Source organism: Pan paniscus, chromosome 8 (genome assembly GCF_029289425.2).
Source record: "Pan paniscus chromosome 8, NHGRI_mPanPan1-v2.0_pri, whole genome shotgun sequence".
NCBI lineage: Eukaryota > Metazoa > Chordata > Mammalia > Primates > Hominidae > Pan > Pan paniscus.
This window is the reverse complement of record NC_073257.2, coordinates 136,824,979-136,847,582: the sequence shown is the minus strand read 5'-3', so window position 1 is coordinate 136,847,582 and position 22,604 is coordinate 136,824,979. Positions and strand designations below refer to the sequence as shown.

General features: G+C 43.8%; 2 protein-coding genes across 25 annotated transcripts in view; one reads left to right on the top strand and one right to left on the bottom strand.

Moving 5' to 3' along the window:
* CTBP2 (C-terminal binding protein 2) overlaps positions 1 to 8,726 on the top strand; it is a 172,762-nt gene extending 164,036 nt beyond the window's left edge. For all 21 annotated transcript variants that reach the window (XM_057299017.2, XM_055093450.2, XM_034931671.3 and 18 more), the window contains 5 exons: positions 2,393 to 2,607; positions 3,091 to 3,221; positions 3,747 to 3,874; positions 4,265 to 4,382; positions 7,349 to 8,726. In XM_057299017.2, the coding sequence (XP_057155000.1) occupies positions 2,393 to 2,607; positions 3,091 to 3,221; positions 3,747 to 3,874; positions 4,265 to 4,382; positions 7,349 to 7,529 (773 nt within the window). In that variant the 3' untranslated portion in view covers positions 7,530 to 8,726. The remainder of the gene's footprint in view (positions 1 to 2,392; positions 2,608 to 3,090; positions 3,222 to 3,746; positions 3,875 to 4,264; positions 4,383 to 7,348) is intronic.
* Positions 8,727 to 9,622: 896 nt separating this feature from the next.
* ZRANB1 (zinc finger RANBP2-type containing 1) overlaps positions 9,623 to 22,604 on the bottom strand; it is a 71,433-nt gene continuing 58,451 nt past the window's right edge. For all 4 annotated transcript variants that reach the window (XM_034931664.3, XM_034931665.3, XM_063607564.1 and 1 more), the window contains 4 exons: positions 15,276 to 15,396; positions 13,749 to 13,878; positions 13,365 to 13,594; positions 9,623 to 12,272 (listed from right to left, as the gene is read on the bottom strand). In XM_034931664.3, the coding sequence (XP_034787555.1) occupies positions 12,054 to 12,272; positions 13,365 to 13,594; positions 13,749 to 13,878; positions 15,276 to 15,396 (700 nt within the window). In that variant the 3' untranslated portion in view covers positions 9,623 to 12,053. The remainder of the gene's footprint in view (positions 12,273 to 13,364; positions 13,595 to 13,748; positions 13,879 to 15,275; positions 15,397 to 22,604) is intronic.

Sequence of the window (22,604 nt, the reverse complement as noted above, 5' to 3'; positions counted from 1 at the left end):
CTCCGAGGACAAAGCCCCCGTGCTCCTCTCCCCACAAGCCCCGCTCTGGACCTGGGGTGCCACTTGAACAAGAGAGAAGTTGCCGGACGCTTCCAGGAGTGCACATCTTTCTGTCCCCGCTACAGGCTGTGATCTCCTGGGTCTGGCCTCGCCCGACGCCTGGGGTCTTAGTTTAGGTGTCGGGTGCTGGGGGTCTTCTGAAAGGGCCCAGCGTGTTTTGACTTTGTTGGAAAACAGATGTGGTGTGTGAACACCAGGCTCCCTCTGTCCGGGCCCCACTGGGCCTCATGGCTCGGAGATGCAGCTTCATCTCCATCTCTGAAGCCCCTCCTGGGGCCTCGGTGGTCTCTGGCCAGGCTGCGGAGCCTGGGGGGTGGTCATGAGCACCCTGGGTACAGGGTGGGGCCTCACTGGGGAGGTGCTTGTTTCAGGGGCTTCTGACTCCAGCCGTCACGGGACTTCTTCCCGGGGTCGTTCCTGTAGCTGTGCCCTTGTCATTCAACTTTAAAAACCCTCTCGGTGTATAGAGGTCAGTTCAGCCCCCTGCCGCCGCCCTGTTTTCTCGAGACTGTACACTAACCCCTGCCACCACCACCCTGGATCCTCAGCACAGGGACTGTCGTGCTCTCCTTGTTCCCTTTCCAGGTGTCTCTGTAGCCTTCAGGACTGTCGCTGCTGCAGCCATCCTGGGCTAAGAGCTTTTGCTGGCCTCGGGTTCTACTGAGCAAGAATCCCCCAGGCCCAGCGGGCTCAGTGCAGCAGGCGGGGTGGGATGGTGCTGCCAAGAGAGGGCAGCCTGGGGCTGGGGGCATGGACAGAAACTGAAGGAAAGGCAGCCTGTGGGAGCTGCGCTTTTAAAATAAGCGGCATGGGGGGCCGGGGGGGGGCGCTGTGACGGGGGAGCAGGTCTCTTCTGTAGGGACTGGGTTTTGATTAAGTCAGTAGCAGGATTAAGTCATTGGGTCATCAGAAAATCTCATGGATAAAGTTCAAGGGGTTTGTGAACTTTAAAAAACAAAACAAAACAAAGAAATAGCAGTCGGCACGGTTCAAATCTGGGCTTGGTGCTCTGGGCTGCTTTTCCACAGGCCCTCCAGGCCCTGGATCTGCAGAGTGTGAGCCCCACTGATTGAAGCATGTTCGTGCACAGACGCCATGAGGGGGATGGAGGCTGCAGGAACGGGGGAAGGCAGGCGGGGGTCCTGTGAAGTGTGAGCTCCCAGCAGTTGCATGCTGGGGTCCTCAGTTTCATGTTGCCAGTGCGTCAGAGAGCCATCTCTCACTCCGTCCCTGCCACCGTCCAGTCCTGCCTGCTGTAAGGGGTGACACTGAGGAGGAGAGGCGTGATGGTTCGTGCCTTGCTATGCTAGTTGTCCTGCAGCTGTCCCTGATCAGACTGGCCTTATTCAACCTTTGTTCTAAACTACGGCAGTTGTCCTAGCCAGGCCATCAACCGATGGAGCTGCTGCAGGAGGAGCCATCCAGCATTGAGGTACCCCTGGAACACGGGCTGCCTGCTCGGAAATGCGCATCTTTGTCCTTCTCCTGCCTGCACCTTGGAGCCATGGCTTTAAAGATTCCTTCTGTGATCTCCAAGAGAACCAGTCGAGCATCAACACTAACCATTTTGTTTTCAAAATGCTGAAAACTGCTCTGGGAAGCTGGAGGTGCTATCGAGGGGGACCCCATGGGTTTATGAAATGACAGCCGTTGGGGAGTGGGAGACACCTCCTCATCCTGTGACATAGCTGGCGGGAGGCCCAGGCTGCATAATGCAGATAGGCGCGAGGCCCCACCAGTGGGACAGGTCCAGGCCTGATGGTCATGTGCCCTGCCTCCCGCCCAGAACACAGTAGCTCGTGGCCAGTCTGCACTCGGGCCAGCCTGCAGGGAGCCATTGTGCTCATGTCACCCTTTGCAGGAGCGAGCCCAGCAATGAGGAGGCAGGACATCACTCCCTGTGACATTGAGAGCAAGTTTTTCAAACACAAAGCTCATGTTAAGAAGCCTGCAGTGCACACAAGAAGTGGGGAGAGGGGTGGGAATGGAGGACACGGGTGGTGATGGGAGGGGCATGTGGGCTTGTCAGAACACTCTGTGTTTGAAAATGTCAATAACAAGGAAGGGTTGTTTTGTTTTGTTTTTAACAAAAATCCTGCTGTACCCAATATAAGCAGCAAGTACTGCGGTCCTCACCTGTCCTACATCGGCCATGGTGGCCCCTCGCGGGCAGTGCTCGCCTCAGGCCTCACTAAGCTTTGGGCACACGGTTTCTCTGGCAGCAGCTACCAGCGGGGATGCCAAGCCCGGACTCAGCTCAGAAGCAATGGAGGTGGCAGCGCTGGGGCGCGGGCTGTGGACTCACTCACCTGGACGCTCTGTTTCTGTACAGGTCGCACGGGGCAGGCGGTTGCAGTTCGAGCCAAGGCCTTTGGATTCAGCGTCATATTTTATGACCCCTACTTGCAGGATGGGATCGAGCGGTCCCTGGGCGTGCAGAGGGTCTACACCCTGCAGGATTTGCTGTATCAGAGCGACTGCGTCTCCTTGCACTGCAATCTCAACGAACATAACCACCACCTCATCAATGACTTTACCATAAAGCAGGTAATTTGAAAAATAGATGCCATGGAAGCTTCTGTCGAAAGGTGGTAGCACTTGCTTGTGGGCACAAGAGGGACACGGAGGGCAAGGGAGATGTTTTCTGGATACACTGTTGAGCAGAGAAGAGGCCCTGCAACAAACCAGTGATAAGCCAGGTGAAGCCCCTTCCTCGGGCTGAGCCAGGCTAAGCAGAGAAGGACAGGCGCTAGCCAGGACCCAGCTTCAGAAGCTTCCCAGAACCTTTAAAGAGGCCAGCAGCTCGGCGCAGTCCGGCCTTTCCACCGTGTTGCTTCCTCTCAGGATCAGCAGCAACGGCCCTGGCTTCCAGCCGTCACCAAAACTTCCACTCCCTTCCCTCAAACTGCAGCACACACATTAAACCACCAGACCAAAAAAACTAGCTTGCAGCTTTCTTCTTTAAACCTTGGTACAAGAGTCTGCCACCATGCCAGTGTGCCTGTAACCGGCTTTTCTTTCCTTCCACAGATGAGGCAGGGAGCATTCCTTGTGAACGCAGCCCGTGGCGGCCTGGTGGACGAGAAAGCCTTAGCACAAGCCCTCAAGGAGGGCAGGATACGAGGGGCAGCCCTCGACGTGCATGAGTCAGAGCCCTTCAGGTGCGTGTTGCCCCAGCCGCCTACCAGGAGCCCACAGGGCCCAGCTCCACACCTGACCCCCACACTTTGAACTCGAGGCCCTTTTCCCAAACAGGTCCCTGGGCAGGAAACTCCAGAGATGACATTTACAGTCTCTGTTCTTCTAAGGATTGTGCTGTAGTCTAATTGTAAAAGGGCTGGAAGTTTCCCAGAGGTCATCAGGGAAAGGAGAGGCAGAAAACGGGTGGGGGTGTGGCGGTGGTTCTGGTCTTTAGACAGACAGGCATCATCTCTGCCCTGGATTACAGCAGGACAAGCCTTCAATAGAATTGGGCTTTTTGATCTACCAATTACACGGTTCTTACACAACTTTGATAATTACATTCAGAAATTCCCAGCCTTCATAAAATATCATCACAGATGTTCCTGTATCCATGCCATCTATGTAGCTACTTTTCTACATGGCCAAGAGTTCCCTCGTGCTGAGGAGGGCAGGGAGCGTATGCGACGTTTCCCGCTTACTCTGTTTTTTCTACATTTTTCTAGCTTTGCTCAGGGTCCGTTGAAAGATGCCCCGAATCTCATCTGCACTCCTCACACTGCCTGGTACAGTGAGCAGGCGTCACTGGAGATGAGGGAGGCAGCTGCCACTGAGATCCGCCGAGCCATCACAGGTGAGCCCCTCCGTGCCTCTGGCCTGCCAAGGGCAGCCTCAGCCACACAGTGCAGCCGGCTCCCGTCCTGCTGGCTACAGGCGGCTCTCGACAGGTAGAATTCACTTTTAGCATCAAATTTATATGAGTTGGGCCCTGTTTATTTATGTAAGCCCTGAACTAAACTTCACAGAGGGAACCATTCCCTTTAGTCCCAGACATTATAAACTCGGGGGTGGGGGGGGCAGACAGAGGCTGAAGGTCAGTGTTGAAGAGCTCAAGCACTTGGGCCTTTGGATGTTCTACATTTTTACAAATGCTTATTTCCCCACATAAGCAGCTACAGGTGTAATGTTGAACTTACTGTGATTTGTAAAAATAATATGATTAATTTTAATCATCTTACCCTAGGTCGCATCCCAGAAAGCTTAAGAAATTGTGTGAACAAGGAATTCTTTGTCACATCAGCGCCTTGGTCAGTAATAGACCAGCAAGCAATTCATCCTGAGCTCAATGGTGCCACATACAGGTGAGAAAAGGAACTGACTTTGTCTCAGCTTGTGAGCACCACGCCCCGGGGCCAGGGAGAGAAGCCCAAACTTGGCGGAAGCTTAACCTCCCGCAGATGCTAAGTCAGGGTCAGAACAATCAGCCTTCTCAGCAGGAACTGTGTACACTGCCCCCATTTCTTCCAATGCCTAATTTCATGGAACAAACAGAAGCTCCTATTTTAAAAGGGGGTGTGTTTGGTCAGATGTGATTGACCACAGGTGCTAGGAACTGCCTTTCATTCTAAAGCCATCTTAAAACCAAAAGACTTCCCAGTCACATGTGGTGGCGCACACCTGTAGTCTCAGCTGCTAGGGAGGCTGAGGTGGGAGAGGTGCTTGAACCTGGGAGGTGGAGATTGCAGTGAGCCGAGATCACCTACTGCACTCCAGCCTAGGCCACAGAGTGAGACAATGCTGCTACCCCCCGACCCCACCCCACCACCAAAAAAAAAAAAGAGGGCTTCTCAAAGAGAAAGGTATACGTAGATAAGATGTTCAAGTGCAAAGGCCTGTGAGCAAGTTCATTTTCCAATTTGAATCTTATGTCCACAGAAGGCATTCTGGTACAGTCAACTCAGGATAGTACAATCAACTCAGGATAATGACCTTGTCCACACACTAAAAATGATACCTGTAGTTTGGGTCAGCTGAGAAACTGGAGCCATGTTTGGGAACGCAGAGTGGGGGAAAGACAGGAGCCCTCACAGGGAGAAGGGGTTCCTTTTGTGGTATTTTCCATGCACGAGTCGGTTTTCTCCCACCCCCGCCCCCGATTATTGCTGGCTTCCCAGGAAAATCAGTAGCCCCCTCATGCATAAATGAATGAAGTTGCAGCCTTGAATCTTAAGAAAAATTTTTGCATACTCTAAACCAGGGTTTCTAGCTCTTGGCAATAGGTATATTTGGGGCCATTCTCTTCATTCTCTCGTAGGAGGCCTGGCCTGTCCTGTGCATTGTAGGACGTTTAGCGGCATCCCTGGCCTCTACCCACGGGATGCCAGTAGCACCTCCCACTCCCACTCATGATGATTGAGAATGTCTCCAGCCACATGTCCCCTGCTGTAGCCATAGTGACGACCAGGGTGCATTTAGTTTGTGTAATGAAGGCTCTGACACTCTTGAAGAAGCTATGCCGGTGCTTGCAGGTCACATGGCTGTCTTCACATTTCATCCAGCCCCGTCCTTTTGGCCCTCAAAAGTATTTTGAGCCTATCACAGCACCAGATTCCCCTGTTGGGTGGAGCTGGGGGCCCACCTCTTCCATGTCTCCATTGTTATTTATCCTTCACGTAAGCCGGGGCTCTTAGGCCCCCTAGTATGTGTGCACTGAGGAAGGGACCCTAATGACCAGAGTCCTTCTGAAGTTCTTGGTGACAGGATGGCAGGCCAGGAGTTGGGGGTGGGGTGGCTACCATAGTGAGATGCCTCCTCCTCTACCTGGATGGATGATAAGTCTGTGTGAATACACTGAGTCCCACTTTGCCCGAGGACCCTGTGTTCTGTGGTTGGCGAATGCAGTGTGTCCTCACACAGCACTTCGTGCTTGCAATATAAAACCAGCCCGAGCCTGGGCGTTCCGAGGAAGGCGGGCCCCCACCACTTCCCATCTCAGGCCATGGGAGTATATAGCCAACCAGCCTAGAAAGCTTAGTGAGTTCTGGCTGCCATAATTGAGTAGCATAGACTGGGTGGCTTGTAAAGAAATGCCTTGCTCGCAGTTCTGGAGGCTGGAAGTCTGAGATGAGGCTGCCAGCATGGTCAGGTTCTGGTGAGGGCCAGGCAGCAGACCGTCAGCTTCTTCCCACATCCTCATATGGCAGAGAGAGGGCCAGAGCACTGACTAGACTCCCTTGTGTAAAGGCACTGATCCCATTCATGACCCAGTCATTTCCTCACCCAGTCACTTCCCAAGGGCTCTACCTCTTAAGGTCATCACCTTCAAGGTGTGGGATTTGAACTGGAATTAGGGGGATGGAGGGAGACAAACATTGAGTCCCTAAGAGTCCATTGTACTCTGTTGGGAAATCATTTTATCAGTCAGAAGTAACTGGTGAACAGTTGGGAGTCCATTTTGTACAAAGTGTGTTTTTTAAATAGTATAATGTATCCACATTCATAAATAGTATGGGCTAATATCTTCTTATCTAAAAGCTACAAAATTAGTGGCCCCGTGTTTGGATTGGACTAGTTTTGTTTTTATGAATTAGTTGCCAGTGTTTTATGTAAAAATTGAGACTTCTCCTTGCTTTGGGGATAGGGAAGATAAACTATCCCATAAAAATTGTTAGCCAGGGCCGGGCATGGTGGCTCACGCCTGTAATCCCAGCACTTTGGGAGGCTGAGGCGGGCGGATCACGAGGTCAGGAGATTGAGACCATCCTGGCCAACATGGTGAAACCCCGTCTCTACTAAAAATATACAAATTAGCCGGGTGTGGTAGCACACACCTGTAGTCCCAACTACTCGGGAGGCTGAGGCAGGAGAATCACTTTACCCCAGGAGGCAGAGGTTGCAGTGGGCTGAGATTGCTTGCACCACTGCACTCCAGACTGGCGACAGAGTCAAAAAAAAAAAAAAAAAACACAAAACAAACAAAAAAACTGTTAGCCAGGCGTGATGTCTCTCGCCTGTACTCCCAGGACTCTGGGAGGCCTATGATGGTGCATCACTTGAGCTCAAGAGTTTGACACCAGCCTGGGCAGTCTGGCAAAACCCCATCTCTACAAAAAAATACAAAAACTAGCCAGGCGTGGTGGCTCATGCCTGTGGTCACCACTACTTGGGTGTCTGAGGTGGGATCACTTGAGCCCAGAAGGTCGGTCAAGGTGAGCCATGTTCATGTCACTGGGCTCCTGTCTCTTATGAAAAGGCCAGAAGTAGCAGGGCCAAGAGCTTGGCAACTCTGCCCTGAACTTACAAGGCCCTATTTCTGTGTGTTCCTTAGATATCCGCCAGGCATCGTGGGTGTGGCTCCAGGAGGACTTCCTGCAGCCATGGAAGGGATCATCCCTGGAGGCATCCCAGTGACTCACAACCTCCCGACAGTGGCACATCCTTCCCAAGCGCCCTCTCCCAACCAGCCCACAAAACACGGGGACAATCGAGAGCACCCCAACGAGCAATAGCAGAGAATGCCGGAAGGTAATCACTCAGATACACTTGGGACCAAGAGACAGTGAAAAATAGATGAACTAAGAGAAAAAGAATCGGATGGTCTTTGTAACTGATTCTGGACATATGCATCATTGATGTTGCAGTGTTGAAACTACAAGAGCTAGAAAACTGAAGATGTCGTCTGCTTACGGAAGCGCTGAAAGACTAGGATGTGATTTATTAACGACCAACTTCTGTTATTGTGTGTTAAGTTTTTCATCTGTGCATCAAATCACAAAAAGAATAAATAGAGCTTTTTCCTTTATCAGTCCCTTGGGCACAGCAGGTCCTGAACACCCTGCTCTACAATGTTGCATCAAGAGTTCAAACAACAAAATAAAAAATATTAAGAGGAAATCCCCATCCTGTGACTTGAGTCCCTTAAGTCTACAGGGGCTGGTGACCTCTTTTTGCTAATAGGAAAATCACATTACTACAAAATGGGGAGAAAACTGTTTGCCTGTGGTAGACACCTGCACGCGTAGGATTGAAGACAGTACAGGCTGCTGTACAGAGAAGCGCCTCTCACATCTGAACTGCATACTGAGCGGGCAAGTTGGTTGTAAGTTCAGTAAAACCCTCTGATGATGAAAAAAAAAAAAAAAAAGTATTAAGTTTCACAAGCTGTTTGTACTCAAATATATTTTCTCAGTTTCAGATCCTCTGCTATTTTATTGAGTGGAAAGTCTTGAGCTAAAAGGGTTCAAGAAGAATAATGTTGCATTTCCTTATGTCTCAGGAAACACTTTTTATGGTAACTTGTCAGATTGTCTATGAACAAACCCACTTTTTTAGACATTGATAAAGTCTTCTTTTCTTCACGTGATATTTTATACAAGAACACTTCAGATGTATTAGATGTGACTGATTTTAACAAATCCTATTAGATTTGTATCAACTAGTTACATGTTCTATTCATAGTCTTTTGTGAATCATTGCCTTTTTGTTTAAAAAGATGGCCTATTTTGAGCCTTTGTATAGGTACATTCCTGTTTTTGTGACAAAAGAAAAACTTTAAAATTGTCCCAAACAGAAAAATAATGGCTATCAGAAGTATGTTTTGTTTTAGTGTGAGTTACCGTTACTGTATTTGTTTATTGTAAAGGTGGACATTTAGCGTTCAGTGCAGTTTTCAATAAAAAGTAATTAAAATTTGTTAAGTTCTGAAATTCAAGTACATCTCACTAATGTAAAAGTTCTCTACTTGAGATGTTTAAGGCAACTGCATTGTCAATTAGCCAATTTCCAGCTCTTGTTACTACAGGGTTCTATCTGCCTATTCCATAACCAGACTCAAGACCGCTGACAATTAATTACCTGTGATAACAAAAAGTTTAATTGAAAAATCAAAACCTCACACAAGTCCATCATTATCAAGTCATGCCATCCTTAAGATGTAATGGTGGGTTAGTGCTAAATCAATTCAAAAAAAAACAAAGTTGCTCAACTTTTAGAGTTCTGACTTTACCCCAAAGCAAAATGACCTGGACCTGGTTCAAGGGAGGGAAGTGAACCTTGAAACTGTTTTGCCAATAACCTAACAAACAAAATGATATTTACAAAGAAGTGTTGCAAATAGTCCCATGAGTTAAGAGCTTGATTTAATGGATCTTCTTTTTAAATAGAATTAAACCTTTATACTAAAAGTATTTGCAAGTGTCAATTAAGTCCAACAATTCCAGGTATGAAACTCCCTCTGAGCTCTTCCTTATACTTCCCTTCCCAATTAAAACAAAACAAAAAAATCATGGTGTCTTAAAGCCTTTGGCTTGCCTGGCCTTGTCTGCTCACTCATTTTAAGGTGGTGGCCCCATCCCAACTCTACCATAAAAGTGTCTATTAACACAAGCTCACATGGAGAGAGACAGTGCTCATAGTTACTGACCTATTACCCCAGGGAACAAAAAGGTAGTTTAACGTCTTCGTAACCACTCATCAAAGAGGCAATGAAATATGCGTGAAAAGGAGGCCAAGCGCACACAGAATATCTTACCTTCACGAATATGTGAAGAAGTCTGGGACACGATGAACCTAAGAGTCAAAAACATAAAAAGGCAGGTCTGAATCCATGGTCCACCTGGGTTTTAATTATTAGATCTTGGTTGCCCAAACAAACAAAAATTTATATATATATAAATTTGACCCCAAGGAAGAACAAGTCAAAACAAAATGCCACGCTCTGTTTGCTCTAGAAAAAGAACTGTCAAGTCCACAGAGGGAAGGTATGACTTACTCTCCAGAGTCAGTCATTCATGTCTGTCACCTAGCCACGTATAGTCATCTTTGAAAAAGGACTATATTCTATCTTGGGACAATAATTATGGCTGTTTTAATAGTTCAAGAGCATAATATAGCATTGATTTACCAAAATTTTTGGCCTTTAACAGCCAGTCTATGAAAACCATTTAGAGCCCCATTCCTGTCTGTAGCCTAGGAAATGGAACCATCTTTAATTCTTTCCCACAGGGAAGAATGCTGCACCTATCACACTATGTGGTCAGGGTCACTGATAATAAATAAATAAATAGAGTGCTCAGGGGAAACAACACTCACCAGACCACAACACACAGTAGAAGCTAAGTGCTGAGCGTGTACTCTCTGGACAACGCTGGCTGCAATGCAGACTGCAATGGCTACATGCTTTTCCCTCTTAACAATTCTCTTTGGCTTTTTCAATTGGGAGTGCAGATTTTGCTTAACAGGCAACTAGAACAGGATCTCTGCCCACTAAAAAATTATCCCTATACATAGAGAAATAAATTACTACAGATGCTAAGTAGTCAGAATGCTAACATTTTCTACAAACTTGATTACTTATTGGCCAAAATGAAAGCAAACAGCCAATTTCTAACAACACATTCACCACTTGAAACAGCAGCATTTACATTATATCAAAGATTCATTTCTACAAAATCGTACTAAAAAATCATTTTTCCTGCAAGATTTAGCATGCAGCAAAAAATGATCTTTTCATCCTGGGAGCACCTTTTTACTGAGTTTTCGGGGGGAAAGAACTAAAGACATGACAGTTTTGTGGGTATTTTTCTATTTTTAGTATTCTGGCAGCAAATTTGAGGTTGTACACATTTCATTATCAACTAAACAAAACAAGAAGCAAGCAAATACTTTAAGGTTTTCACAGCCTTTTTCATCACAGGGAAGGAAAAAAATATACGTGTGTGTGTGTGTGTGTGTGTGTGTGTGTGTGTGTGTGTGTGTGTGATCTTTCCAAATTCCTGGCCACATCAATAGTCTAGAAAGTGCTTATCAGGACACCAAATATTTCTGTGTTCCTGAGATAGGTCTGAAATTTTTACCCAGTATTGAATGTATACCTGAAGTGGTCAAATAATACTTCTTATAAAAAAGTTTTTCTACCTAAGATTATAGTTTTAACTTTAAATAAGAATGGCCACAATTAACCAACATGCAAAAATTCTCAGACTAAACACTGAGAAATTCTTCATACAATGCATTTGCCACCTTATTGCATTTTTAAAATCTTTATTCTGTAGTGAATTGGTATTCCCAATCTGCCTAAGCAAAGGCATGCCCTTCTAACAAGATTTGCTTAGAGCAGAGGTGATAGAAGGAAGAATCCGAAGACCCTCTGGCATGGCAATCTGGGAGCAGCACATTGTTGATGGAGTCCAAGTGAGCACATTTCACACAATTCATTTAGTGACAAGTGGGCTTGCTCCCTTTTCATCCAGGAAAAAAACTACTCACAGACCACTGCCCAGAATCTGGAATAAGAACCCTCATTTTAAGGTATTCTTCCCAACAAATAAATATCTAAATATCGAAAGGGGGCATATCAGAAAACTTAAAGACACAACCAAAACCAAAACCCTCTTCAAAACAAGTAAGCAATGTCTGTATTTAGTTCACTCTAAAACATTCTTAGCTTTTCTTGCAGTTTGTTCCTAAAAGATTTGATTTGATTGGGCACAAGAGGAACGAAATTATTAATAAAAGCTTATTTTTGTTTTGCTGTGGATAATCGGTACAAAACGTTTCCAGATCTGAGACTTAGATGGATCTTTTAAGGTGAAAGTAGAATGCCAGGTTCTACTGAAATAATATCTGAAAGGAACAAAGAGCCATCTGCCATGTGCTTTTTCTAAGTGCCCATGCTGGAAAAAATTTTCTCAATAATATGAAGATGCTGGTACAACTTTTCCTATTAAACAATGTCTTACACAACCACATGCGTTACATTTATAGACAGATTTACAATTTGGAAGGAAAAAAAGTTCTGTCTTAATAAAATTAGTTTTGTTTTACAAACTGTAGTCCAACTACAGTTCTCTGTCTCCTCGCGCAGCAGAGGCATTATCTCCATAAGGTGTGTGTGCTCCAGGAAAACACTTCCCCGAGCACATCCTGCCAGAGTTGGTTCATTCCGTGATGTCGACTCTGCTTGGAGCACCACACTAACTTTAGGGTCATTACAGATCTGATGCCTTGGTCTTCTGCTGTTTGATTTTTTTTTTTCATTCATCTTCATCATCCTCATCTTCCTCTCCATCAGACAGGGATGTACACGGCCGGATCTGTCGGTAGCGGTCAAGCCATTTTTCTACCATCTGAGTGACCAGGGGGTGATTTCGCCGCCGAGAGCTCTTCTGCATGGCAACCAGAACTCCCCCCTCCGTCACACAGCAGTCCAGCCACTCCCTGAGCAGTTTTTCTTGCTGTTCCTCATTACCTAGCTTTTGGAGGAATATGAAGACAAAGGGAGAATCATACGGCAGATCAGAGACTTGGTAGGAATGTGACATGGAAACCTACAGCTGGTATGCTAACTCATGAAAAGGCCAAAGCAATCAACTTTTCACATGGTTTTGACCTCTTGGAAGTTTTCTGATTAAAGTCCAGTTTGCTCTGGTTAAATTTAAAAAGACATCAATGGGAAATTTCTCAGAAAAAAACTAAAGAGGAGCACACTAGAGGGTAATTTGTTAGATAAAATAACAAAAAACAAATGTCCTAATAAACTGATCCTGGCAAGCCACAGCTTCAAACACATGACAAGGTAAGTTTACTTAGTCAATTATGTACAAGCTGAAATTATACAAGTTACGGTCTATGAACTTTTTTTCTTCATGTTGTGATTATAAACGTTTTATAATTACTAGTATATTAAATAAAAGACCAATACTTTTATAAGAACACTGGCTTTCTGAAAGAGCGTTGTTTTTGTACCTTCTCACCACCTCCCCTGTCTGGTCTACACCACCCTTTCACTCCCCTTCATCTACAATACCTGGTGTTCCTGTTCCTGCCATGCACCAGACCCCAAATGTTCCTCTTCTGGGTAAACTGGCCATTGGTTTACCATGTTATCCAGAGTAAAACCCAAAGCTTTAAAAAGCCTTCAATGAACTCCACCCCATCCCTATCCTCTCTGACCTCTTCTCCCTTCCTCCCTCCCCCTGCCGCCTACCCTCTCTCTTTCCCTGTTGCTTCCCCTCTTAAAGCACACTGGCCTTGCAATTCTTGGAACTCTGCTTTCAGATAAAAACTCACTTCTCATTCCCTAAAATGCCATATTTAAATCACAAACCTCATCTTTACTTTTTCTTCTTAAAACCCATCACCACCTTAAGTTCCTTGATGTGTCCCCATACAGCAGTTTTGAAAAGGTAAATTTCAAAGTATAGCTAGTATCTTCAGCAATTACTACAATCACATTCAGAAATTAAGTGATAGTGCAGATAAAACCACACCTGAAAGGCACTTCAGGCTGTTTCTGGTACAAGGTCACTACTAGAAATAGTTCATAGGAGAAACACACTGCTTACCTCCTGAGCAGAAAGGAAGTGCACATGGAGTAGCTTCCTTTCACTGTCAACCAGAGGCAAAAATGTGATGGTGACATCATCATCGGTATTGAGATTAGCACCAGCACCTCGGTTGCCATAGCCATCATTTTCCATGGCAACCAAAGCAGAGAAGTGGCCCCTCGTATACCCCAGAGCAATCGGACTTTTCCAACAAAAACTCTGTTCCCACAACAAAGGCAGATAAACACCTGGAAAGAGAGGGAAGAAAATCCCAACAGTCACAGGAAGAAAGAGCCACTCCCTCACTGCCCTTGTTCACATTCCCCTGTCCACTGCTCCTTCCTGACATCTGAGCCATTCCGTTCAAAGAAACTTGTAAAACGTTCCTGAATAATGGCTTACCTTGAAACCGAGTATATCCTAAAGTTTCTCCCCGGAAACTCTTGTAATATTTTACTCCATAAACTATAATTGGTCGTCTAAGAATATGTGCCAGTACAAAAATGTGCGTCTGCTCCAAGCTTGCTCCAGGCTGTACGAAACAAAACAAAAACGTAAAACATTTATTACCACTCCTGGAAAACTGATGTGTAAAAAACAATACTACCTCCCCTTCAGTATACTATCGCAGTTGGTTTTTAAGAAAGAAAAGATTGTCAAAGCAGCATTTGATTCCTCAAATAATAATTCCAGTAAAACTGTAAAAGAAATCTATAAAGGCTACATGCAAATATCATTTACCATCCAAACTCACAAATTATATAGATGTGCATACATATTTTGAAATATCCCTCACTACCCAACCTCACTACTAACTCTCCAACCTCAGGAACCAGAGATTCAGATAGCTAAGGATGCTTTATTATCACATTCTCATTAAGTTACTGTGAAAGCACTACCTACAACAAAGTCCTCCTGAAATAAAAAAGTGAGCCTGTTTCATGCAAATGTAAATGGCAGTATCACCTAATTCGTGAATACTAATATTAAATGGGTCCATCATCGAGCTACAATGCATGGTGTGAGATACATGTCTCATGTAAATCAACCACTATGAATCCTGCCCAAATTGCCCAAAGATCGGGTACCTCCTTCTCTAAGTTCAAATGAACCATGGTGCTTTCTGCAAAAAAAAGAGTAGTTGTATATATATTTGTACTTTACAGTTTGGTATACTGAAGTGCTTCACAAAATAAAGCATGAAACCAAGAGTCTAAGGGACAACCCTACACAGTTCTGTGTCACAAGCAGCCTTCATTAATAAAAAGACGTTAGCAAACTTGGAAAACTTCATTCCCACATTAATCAGAAATCATTCCTATTGATGGTAATTAGTTCAGAGTAAGCTAAACTACCCTTTTCCTTTGCCTACATGACACAGGTATTGCCTCACCACAGGGAGCATTATGAAGATTGACAACTGGTTCCTCAGGGCCTGACAGATCAGCAACAGCAATGCAAGTACCTACACCAGTAATCTTAAGTGTCCCCAGAGACAGAACAGAGCTCACCTGGATAGGTACCATAGGCATCAAGCCTATGCTGCAGGAAGAGAGAGCAATCCCAAGACTATCTAGTGTATGTAACCGTCATAGCACAGCTTTCACTTTTTGATGTTTTTTAATCATTCGATATAAAAACACATATTACTCTTCCTGCTCTGCAGTGAGGACTTGCGATGCTCATCTATACTTGCGATGCTCGTCTATACTTGCGATGCTCATCTATACTTGCTATGCTCATCTATACTTGCGATGCTATTTATTTGATACATAGCAGTCATCACCAGAACCCAAGGTGACTGATGATATCACGTCAAGCATTCTTTTCTTTGACCACATTGCCCCCAACATGGTTTGCTCAAATAAATCAGTTTAGACTACATGCTTGCTTTTCTCATAGAAGCAACAAGACTTGAAGCATCCTCACCTGACTAGCAAGAGAGAGTATAAATGCCCAGTCTTCTTGCCACTGTTCTTCTCTCAAGGAAAAATGTAAACCAAAGCTCTGAGAATACCATGATTCCCAATCTTTCCAGCGTGTGTAAAACCTAAAAAAGCAGGATAGTAAAAAAAATAAATAAATAGTCTTCTATAAATAAAACATTTAAAGTTCTGATCATTTTTATTTAATGCAGTCTTTAAGCAGTCTGTGAAACAATTAATAATTTTATTTTGCCTGGTTGGTAATGTATTTTTCTAATGAAAAATGCCTCCCTCTTCCACTAGCAGATACCTTGTAATATCCTTTAACATCTTTAGCTAGAATTTGATTTACCAACAACCAAATTTTCAAACTTCAAACACTAATGATGAGACTGGTTATTTTCCACTGTCCACAATTAGTTTACAAAAAAAAAAAAAAAAAAGTCATCTGAAATGTTGTATACAAAGACACTACATTTCTCTATCAATGTATAGTACACCACCTACTTGATCACTTGTATAAACAACAGGTGGGAAATATTCCGTGTGTTCATAGTATCAAGATCATCTCCCTGAGATTTCTTTCCATAAATAATTTCTCTGATGATCACCTAATAATTCAAAAGCAACCAAAAAGAAACCCACTGCAATGACAGAAAACATTCCTTCTTTATGCTTAACACTGAATTACTGAAAACACATCGATTCTTTGTCTATCAAATATAAATATTCAGAAATAATTATGCTCAAAATTATGGTTCACTGTCTTATAAAAACAAGCCAACTAAGACCTCTAAAATGCAGACGGACATTTAATCTGTTTATAACACCACATTTATCTTCTATACATCTGAATTCTAGGTAAAAGAAACAAAAGACCAATCTGTTCCTGTTGTTAAAAAGTTTCAGCATATTAAAGTTAAACGTGAACACGTGTTGTAACTCACACCTGTAATTCTAGCACTTTGGGAAGCTGGAGGAGGAGGATTGCCTGAGGTCTAGAATTCAAAACAACCTGGCCAACATAGTGAGACCCCGGCTATATTGGGGGGGGGGGAGTTAAATGGGTGGTGTCACAAGTAACTTTACAGTAATTTAATGAAGGGCTCCTTAGAGAGTAAATATATTTTCTAAAGAAATTAAAATATAATGTTCCAGAGGTTTAACTCAGTTTAAAACATTTTTCATACTCCAGGTAACTGACGATGTTTAATCATAATTCCAAGTGTTTTAAAATTAAAATATGTATATTCTTCTTTTATAATCGCTAAGATAAATGTGTCTTGAAAATTTTGGCAACAGTGATGAAATACATTGTTTTGAAAAGTTCAAGGAGAAATATCAGAGAAATTGTCAATACTGAAAGTTATATGCAGTTAGAAATTTCTTGGTGCCTAAAATAACTTTATAAATAAGACAGCTAAGCCAGCCAGAAATTCAATGGTGATTGCACTCAAAACTCTTCAAAGACCACTGAAGAAGGGGGTTCAATGAAATATACTTTAAAACTAAACATGTTAAAATGTTCATCCTCACCACCCCAAGACCTAAACTCTGAAACTACCAGAGTCTCCATAAGAACAGACAAGCAAACCAAATCCAGCAATATATGACCAAATGGTACAGGAATGCCAGTTTGGTTTAACATTCAAAACTCAATTCCATGTTCATGGATTGGAAGGCTCAATATTGTCAAGCTGGCAATACCACCATCACCCCAATTAAATCTACAGATTCAATGCAATCCCAATCATAATCCCAGCTGTCTTTTTTACAAAAATCGATAAGCTGTATCCTAAAATGTATATGGAAATCCAAAGGACTCAAAATAGTCAAAACAATGTTGAAAAAGAAATACAAAGTCAAATGACTTACACTCCTGATTTCAAAATGTATTACAAAGATATGATCATCCAGACAGTCTGGTACTGACATAACGATAGCCCAGTGGAAAAATAAATCAATAGAAAAATATTAAGAGTCCAGAAACAAACCCTTACTTTTATGGTCAACTAATTTTCGACAAAATCGCCAAGGCAATAGAATGTAGAAAGGGTTTTTTTCAATTAAAGGTACTGAAACAACTGGGTACCCACATGCAAAAAGGTGAATTTAGGACACTTCACACTTTAAACAAAAATGACCTCAAAATGTAAAACAAAAATGACCTAAATGTAAAAGTTAAAACTATAAAATTATTCTATGAAAACACAGGAGTAAATCTTTGTGACCTTGGGCTAGACAAAAATCTCTTCAGATACAACAGCAAAAGCATGAGCAATAACAGAAAAACATTGATAAACTGAACTTGATCAAATTAAAGACTCGTGATTTCAAAAGACACTGCTAATGAAGTGAAAAGACAAGCCACAGAATAGAAAAAAATATCTGCAAAGCAGATATCCAATAAGGGACCTGATACAAACAACATCTGCAAATCAATATTAAGACAATCCATTTAAAAATGAGCAAAAGACGTGGAAAGATATTAAACCAAAGACGCTATAGGAATGAGCAATAAGCACATGAAAAGACACTCAGTATCATCATTAAATAGGGAAATGCAAATCAAAATCACAAGGAGCCCATGGGCCTGCAATCCCAGCTAACTGGGAGGCTGAGGCTAGAAGATCACCTGAGCCCAGGAGTTCAAGACCTAGAACATTTTTCGTTGCTATCAGCAATGTATGAAGATTCCAATTTCTTCAAATTCTCAACAACACTGTTATCATTTGTCTTTTTGGTTATGGCCATTTATGTGCATGTGAAGTAGTATCTCATTGCGTTTTTGTTTTCAGACAGGGTCTCATTATGTTGCCCAGGCTGGTCTTGAACTCCTGAGCTCAAGCAATCCTCCAGCCTCAGCTTCCCAAGGCGCTGGAATTATAGGCCTGAACCACCAGGCCCGGCCGATAACTCTTCATAACAAAAACAGTCACTTTAGGAGGCCGAGGTGGGAGTCTGAGACCAGCCTGGGCAACATAGCGAAACCCCGTCTCTACAAAAAAATACAAAAAAAAAAAAAAAAAAATTAGCTGGGAATGGTGGCATGTGCCTGTAGTCCCAGCTACTTGGGAGGCTGAGGTGGGAGAACTGCTTGAGCCCACAAGGTATAGGTTACAGTGAGCCAAGATCGCACCACTGCACTCTAGTCCAGGCAACAGACCAAGACCCTGTCTCCAAAAAGAAAAAAAGGAATAATTCTAAAAGACTTACATTGATTTTTTTCCCCAATTAACATTAAACGCCTCCACCTGCCCCTTGGGAAATTGAGTTGGCATGTCACTGAAAGGCAAGTACAATATATTCAGACTTGAGAACCTGAGTCAGCTAAAATCACGGGTATCCAAGAGAACAGCACAGCTAGCTACAAACACAAATAGCCTATCTTGAAGTGATGGGTGGAGGGGTTCAAATAAAAGAAAATTGCTTTCTCAGTTCTTACTATGTATCTTATGTGACTTAAGAAAACATCTCACTCCAGCTGATTTCAATTAAGTGCAAAAGGCACCTCAGCAAAGAGCATCTTTAAAAGGAGACTACACAAGCTACATGCTGGCTCCTCCTCTCCTGGCCTAGAAAACCCACGGCTGCTCACTCTCTCTCACTCTACTCTCTACTGGTCACATGACAGGCCCAGTGGACAAACCTAATGCAACTCAACACAAGAACTATGTATGGGTTATTCCTTAAGGCTAGTATATCTGATCTCCCGAATCCATGGCAACAACACTTACTATCTAACCACTAATTTTCATCCCAACCCACCCCCCAATACTGTAAGGATGTCTGTGTGATCACTGTAATCAATGCGCTTCCTATGCCTGAACTGTAAACCATCGGGCAAAGCTCCCCAGTGGCAGGGACTGGAGGAGGTGATGCCAAACCATGCTGTTCTGGGACACCTGTCCATATGCCAGCCCTAGGTGCTCACTCCTGAAGCATCCTTTAAGAGTCAGGACTATGGACTAAAAGTTGTGCTGCAACAACTCTTGCCAGTGGCTGTAAACAAACAGCCTAGTTCCTTCTCACCCTAGTAGCCACTCCCTATCTAGCCTATTTACTACATCAGACTGTATTTCTCCACCAAACCATCTTTTTTTTTTTTTTTTTTTTTCTTAGCAGGGTCTCACTCTGTCACCTAGGCTGGAGTGCAGTGGCATGATCTTGGCTCAGTGCAGCCTCAACCTTCCAGGCTCAAACAATCCTTCCACCTCAGCCTCCCAGGTAGCTGGAACTACAGGCACACACTACCACGCCTGGCTAAATTTTGTATTTTTTGGTGGAGACAGGGTTTCACTATGTTGCCAAGGCTTGTCTTGAACTCCTAGGCTCAAGAGATCTGCCCACAATCTCCCTATCTCTATGCTGGACTTCTGGGACCTCAAATGACTTGCAACCATCTGAGAATTCCAGTCCCGATACAAACATTAGTGACAACTCACTCATAAGATCACCCATAGCCAGCTCTGAGGAACAGGTGGGCATAAACCCCAAAGCAATTCTTACTCACCACAAATGTCTTTAAAAAAAAAAAAAAAAAAAAAGGCCAGGTGCAGTAGTAGCTCATGCCTGTAATCTCAGCACTTTGGGAGGCTAAGGCAGAAGAAACACTCGAGTCCGGGAGTTCAAGAACAGCCTGGGCAATACAGTGAGGACCTCATCTCTACAGAAAAATTTTAAAATTAGCCACGTGTGGTGGCACACTCCTACAGTCCCAGCTACTCAGGAAGCTGAGGTGGGAGGATCACCTGAGCCCAAGGAAGTGAAGGATGCAGTGAGCCAAGATCATGCCCCTGCACTCCAGCCTGGGTGACAGAGCAAGACCCTTTCTCGAAAAACAAACACCACCACCAAAAACCCTCATCACTAAAAAAAAGACACCACTTCTAAAATCCACAATGTACTTTTGGCCTTTCAACAGATCAGGAAATTACCACCAAAGAAAAGGCCAGGCGCGGTGGCTCATGCCTGTAATCCTAGCACTTTGGGAGGTCGAGGTGGGCGGACTGCCTGAGCTCAGGAGTTCGAGACCAGCCTGGGCAACATGGTGAAACCCCATCTCTACTAAAAATACAAAAAATTAGCCAGGTATGGTGGCGCCTCCTGTAATCCCAGCTACTTCGGAGGCTGAGGCACGAGAATTGCTTCAACCCAGGAGGCAGAGGTTGCAGTGAGCCGAGATCATGCCACTGCACTCCAGCCTAGGTGACAGAGTAAGACTCTGCCTCAAAAAAAAAAAAAAAAAAGGAAATTACCACCAAAGAAAAGATTACTGGCTGCCTTTTTAGAGAGGACCTGCGAAGTGGTAGATTTACGACAGTTCAAACCTGGCTTTCCATCTTACAGGGCAGAGTCACATTAACCAAAACTACAAGGCAGATCTGTGAAACCACAATGCCAAGAACCCACTGTCTTAGGAACCAAACCAGGTTCATCCTCTTGACATAGACAGGCCCATAGCAGTGGTCAAGAAAATCAGCAGTAGGAAGCTAAGAAAATCAGCAACAGGAAGCTGCTTGGTGACCACAGGATCTGATCAAGAGGGCCAGACCGGCAGAGCACTGACCAGCATCAGGCTTACCCAGCCCGATGAACCTACTTCATACTACCAGACAGCCATCTCCACTAAGAGGCACAAAAAAAGCCCTCTCTCCAGGACAATTACTAATTGACTAAAACTACCGGAGTCACACATTCATTCTTTAGCTTTATTATACATCCAGTCAGGTCATCCAGGAAGTTATTTTATTTCTCTAATGTGCCCACAAATTGTTACTCTATTACGTTATGCTTCCCCCTCTGCTCCCCACAAGACAGTCTCACTCTGTCACCCAGGCTGGAGTGCTGTGGCACGATCTTGGCTCGCTGCAACCTCCTCTTCCTCCTGGATTTAAGCAATTCTCGTGCCTCAGCTTCCTGAATAGCTGGGATCACAGGCATGCACCACCACACCTGGCTAATTTTTGTATTTTTAGTAGAGACAGGGTTTCAACAAGTTGGCCAGGCTGGTCTTGAACTCCTGCCCTCAAATGATCTGCCTGCCTCAGCCTCCCAAAGCAATAGGATTGCAGGCATGAGCCACAAACCCCAGCCATACTGCGTTATGCTTTGATCTACAATTTAGCTCTCAAGAAAGTAATTTATAGGCCAGGCACGGTGGCTCATGCCTGTAATAACTAAATGAGATCATGTTCAAAGAACCAAAAAAATACCACATAAGTCAAATAAATGTAAAGACTGAACTATTCATTCACAAAAACAATTATTTTTCCAGTGATTGCATGCTGTTAAAAAATATATATATATAAAGAACACTTTGATACAATTGAAGAAAAGTGATTATGAACTATTAGATAACAGAATCAATGTTGAATTACTTAGATGTAGGAATGGGGATGTGGGTGAGTAGGACAATATTCTTATTCTGGAAAGATGTATGTTGATATTTTGAAGGGTAAAGCATCATGATGTCTACAACGAACTGACCCACGAGTCTTTCTGTATGGAGACATGGAGCAGGTGTGGCAAAATGTTAATAACTGCTCAACTGAATGAAGAAAATACCAGGATCTATTGCACTGAATTTTTTTAAAATTATTCCATGAGTTTGAAAATTTGCAAAATAAAAAATGTGATCTTAAGACTCCCTCAGGAAGGAAAAAAACTTGTAACACAATGTCAAGATAAACTCTTACGTGAACACAAATATTCAATAAGGCTGGGTGCGGCAGCTCAGGCCTGTCATCCAAGCACTTTGGGGGCCTCAGGCAGGCGGATCGCTTGAGATTAGGATTATCAAAGCCACACTGGGAAAGATGGCAAAACTCCATCTCTACCAAAAATACATAAAACAGCCGGGCATGGTGATGAGCACCTGTAGTTCTAGCTACTCAGGAGGCTGAGGTGGATGGATGGCTTGAGCCCAGGAGGTGGAGGATGCAGTGAGCCAAGACTGCACCACTGCACTCCAGCACAGCAACTGAGCCAGACCCTGCTTCCATCGATGGATCAATCAATCAATCAGTCAATCAATCCCTAAAAAGATGAGCAACGGCCTTATCAATATTTAAGGCTACTATATATAACTTGAAATGCTGCATTTGAAATGTTCAAATATACTGCCTGTGTCTTATAGAAACAATAAATGCTTGCATTTTAAAGCTTCAAATGTTTCTATTTTAAAATTTAGCAAAAAAATGTATAAAAACCATTGATTCTTGCTTTTATCTCGTTTCTTGGGGGAAAAACAAAAACAGAAACCATGGACGTGTTCAAAGTATTTTAATGTCCAAAATGAACTGTTTTTCCTCCAGTTTCCATAGAAAATATA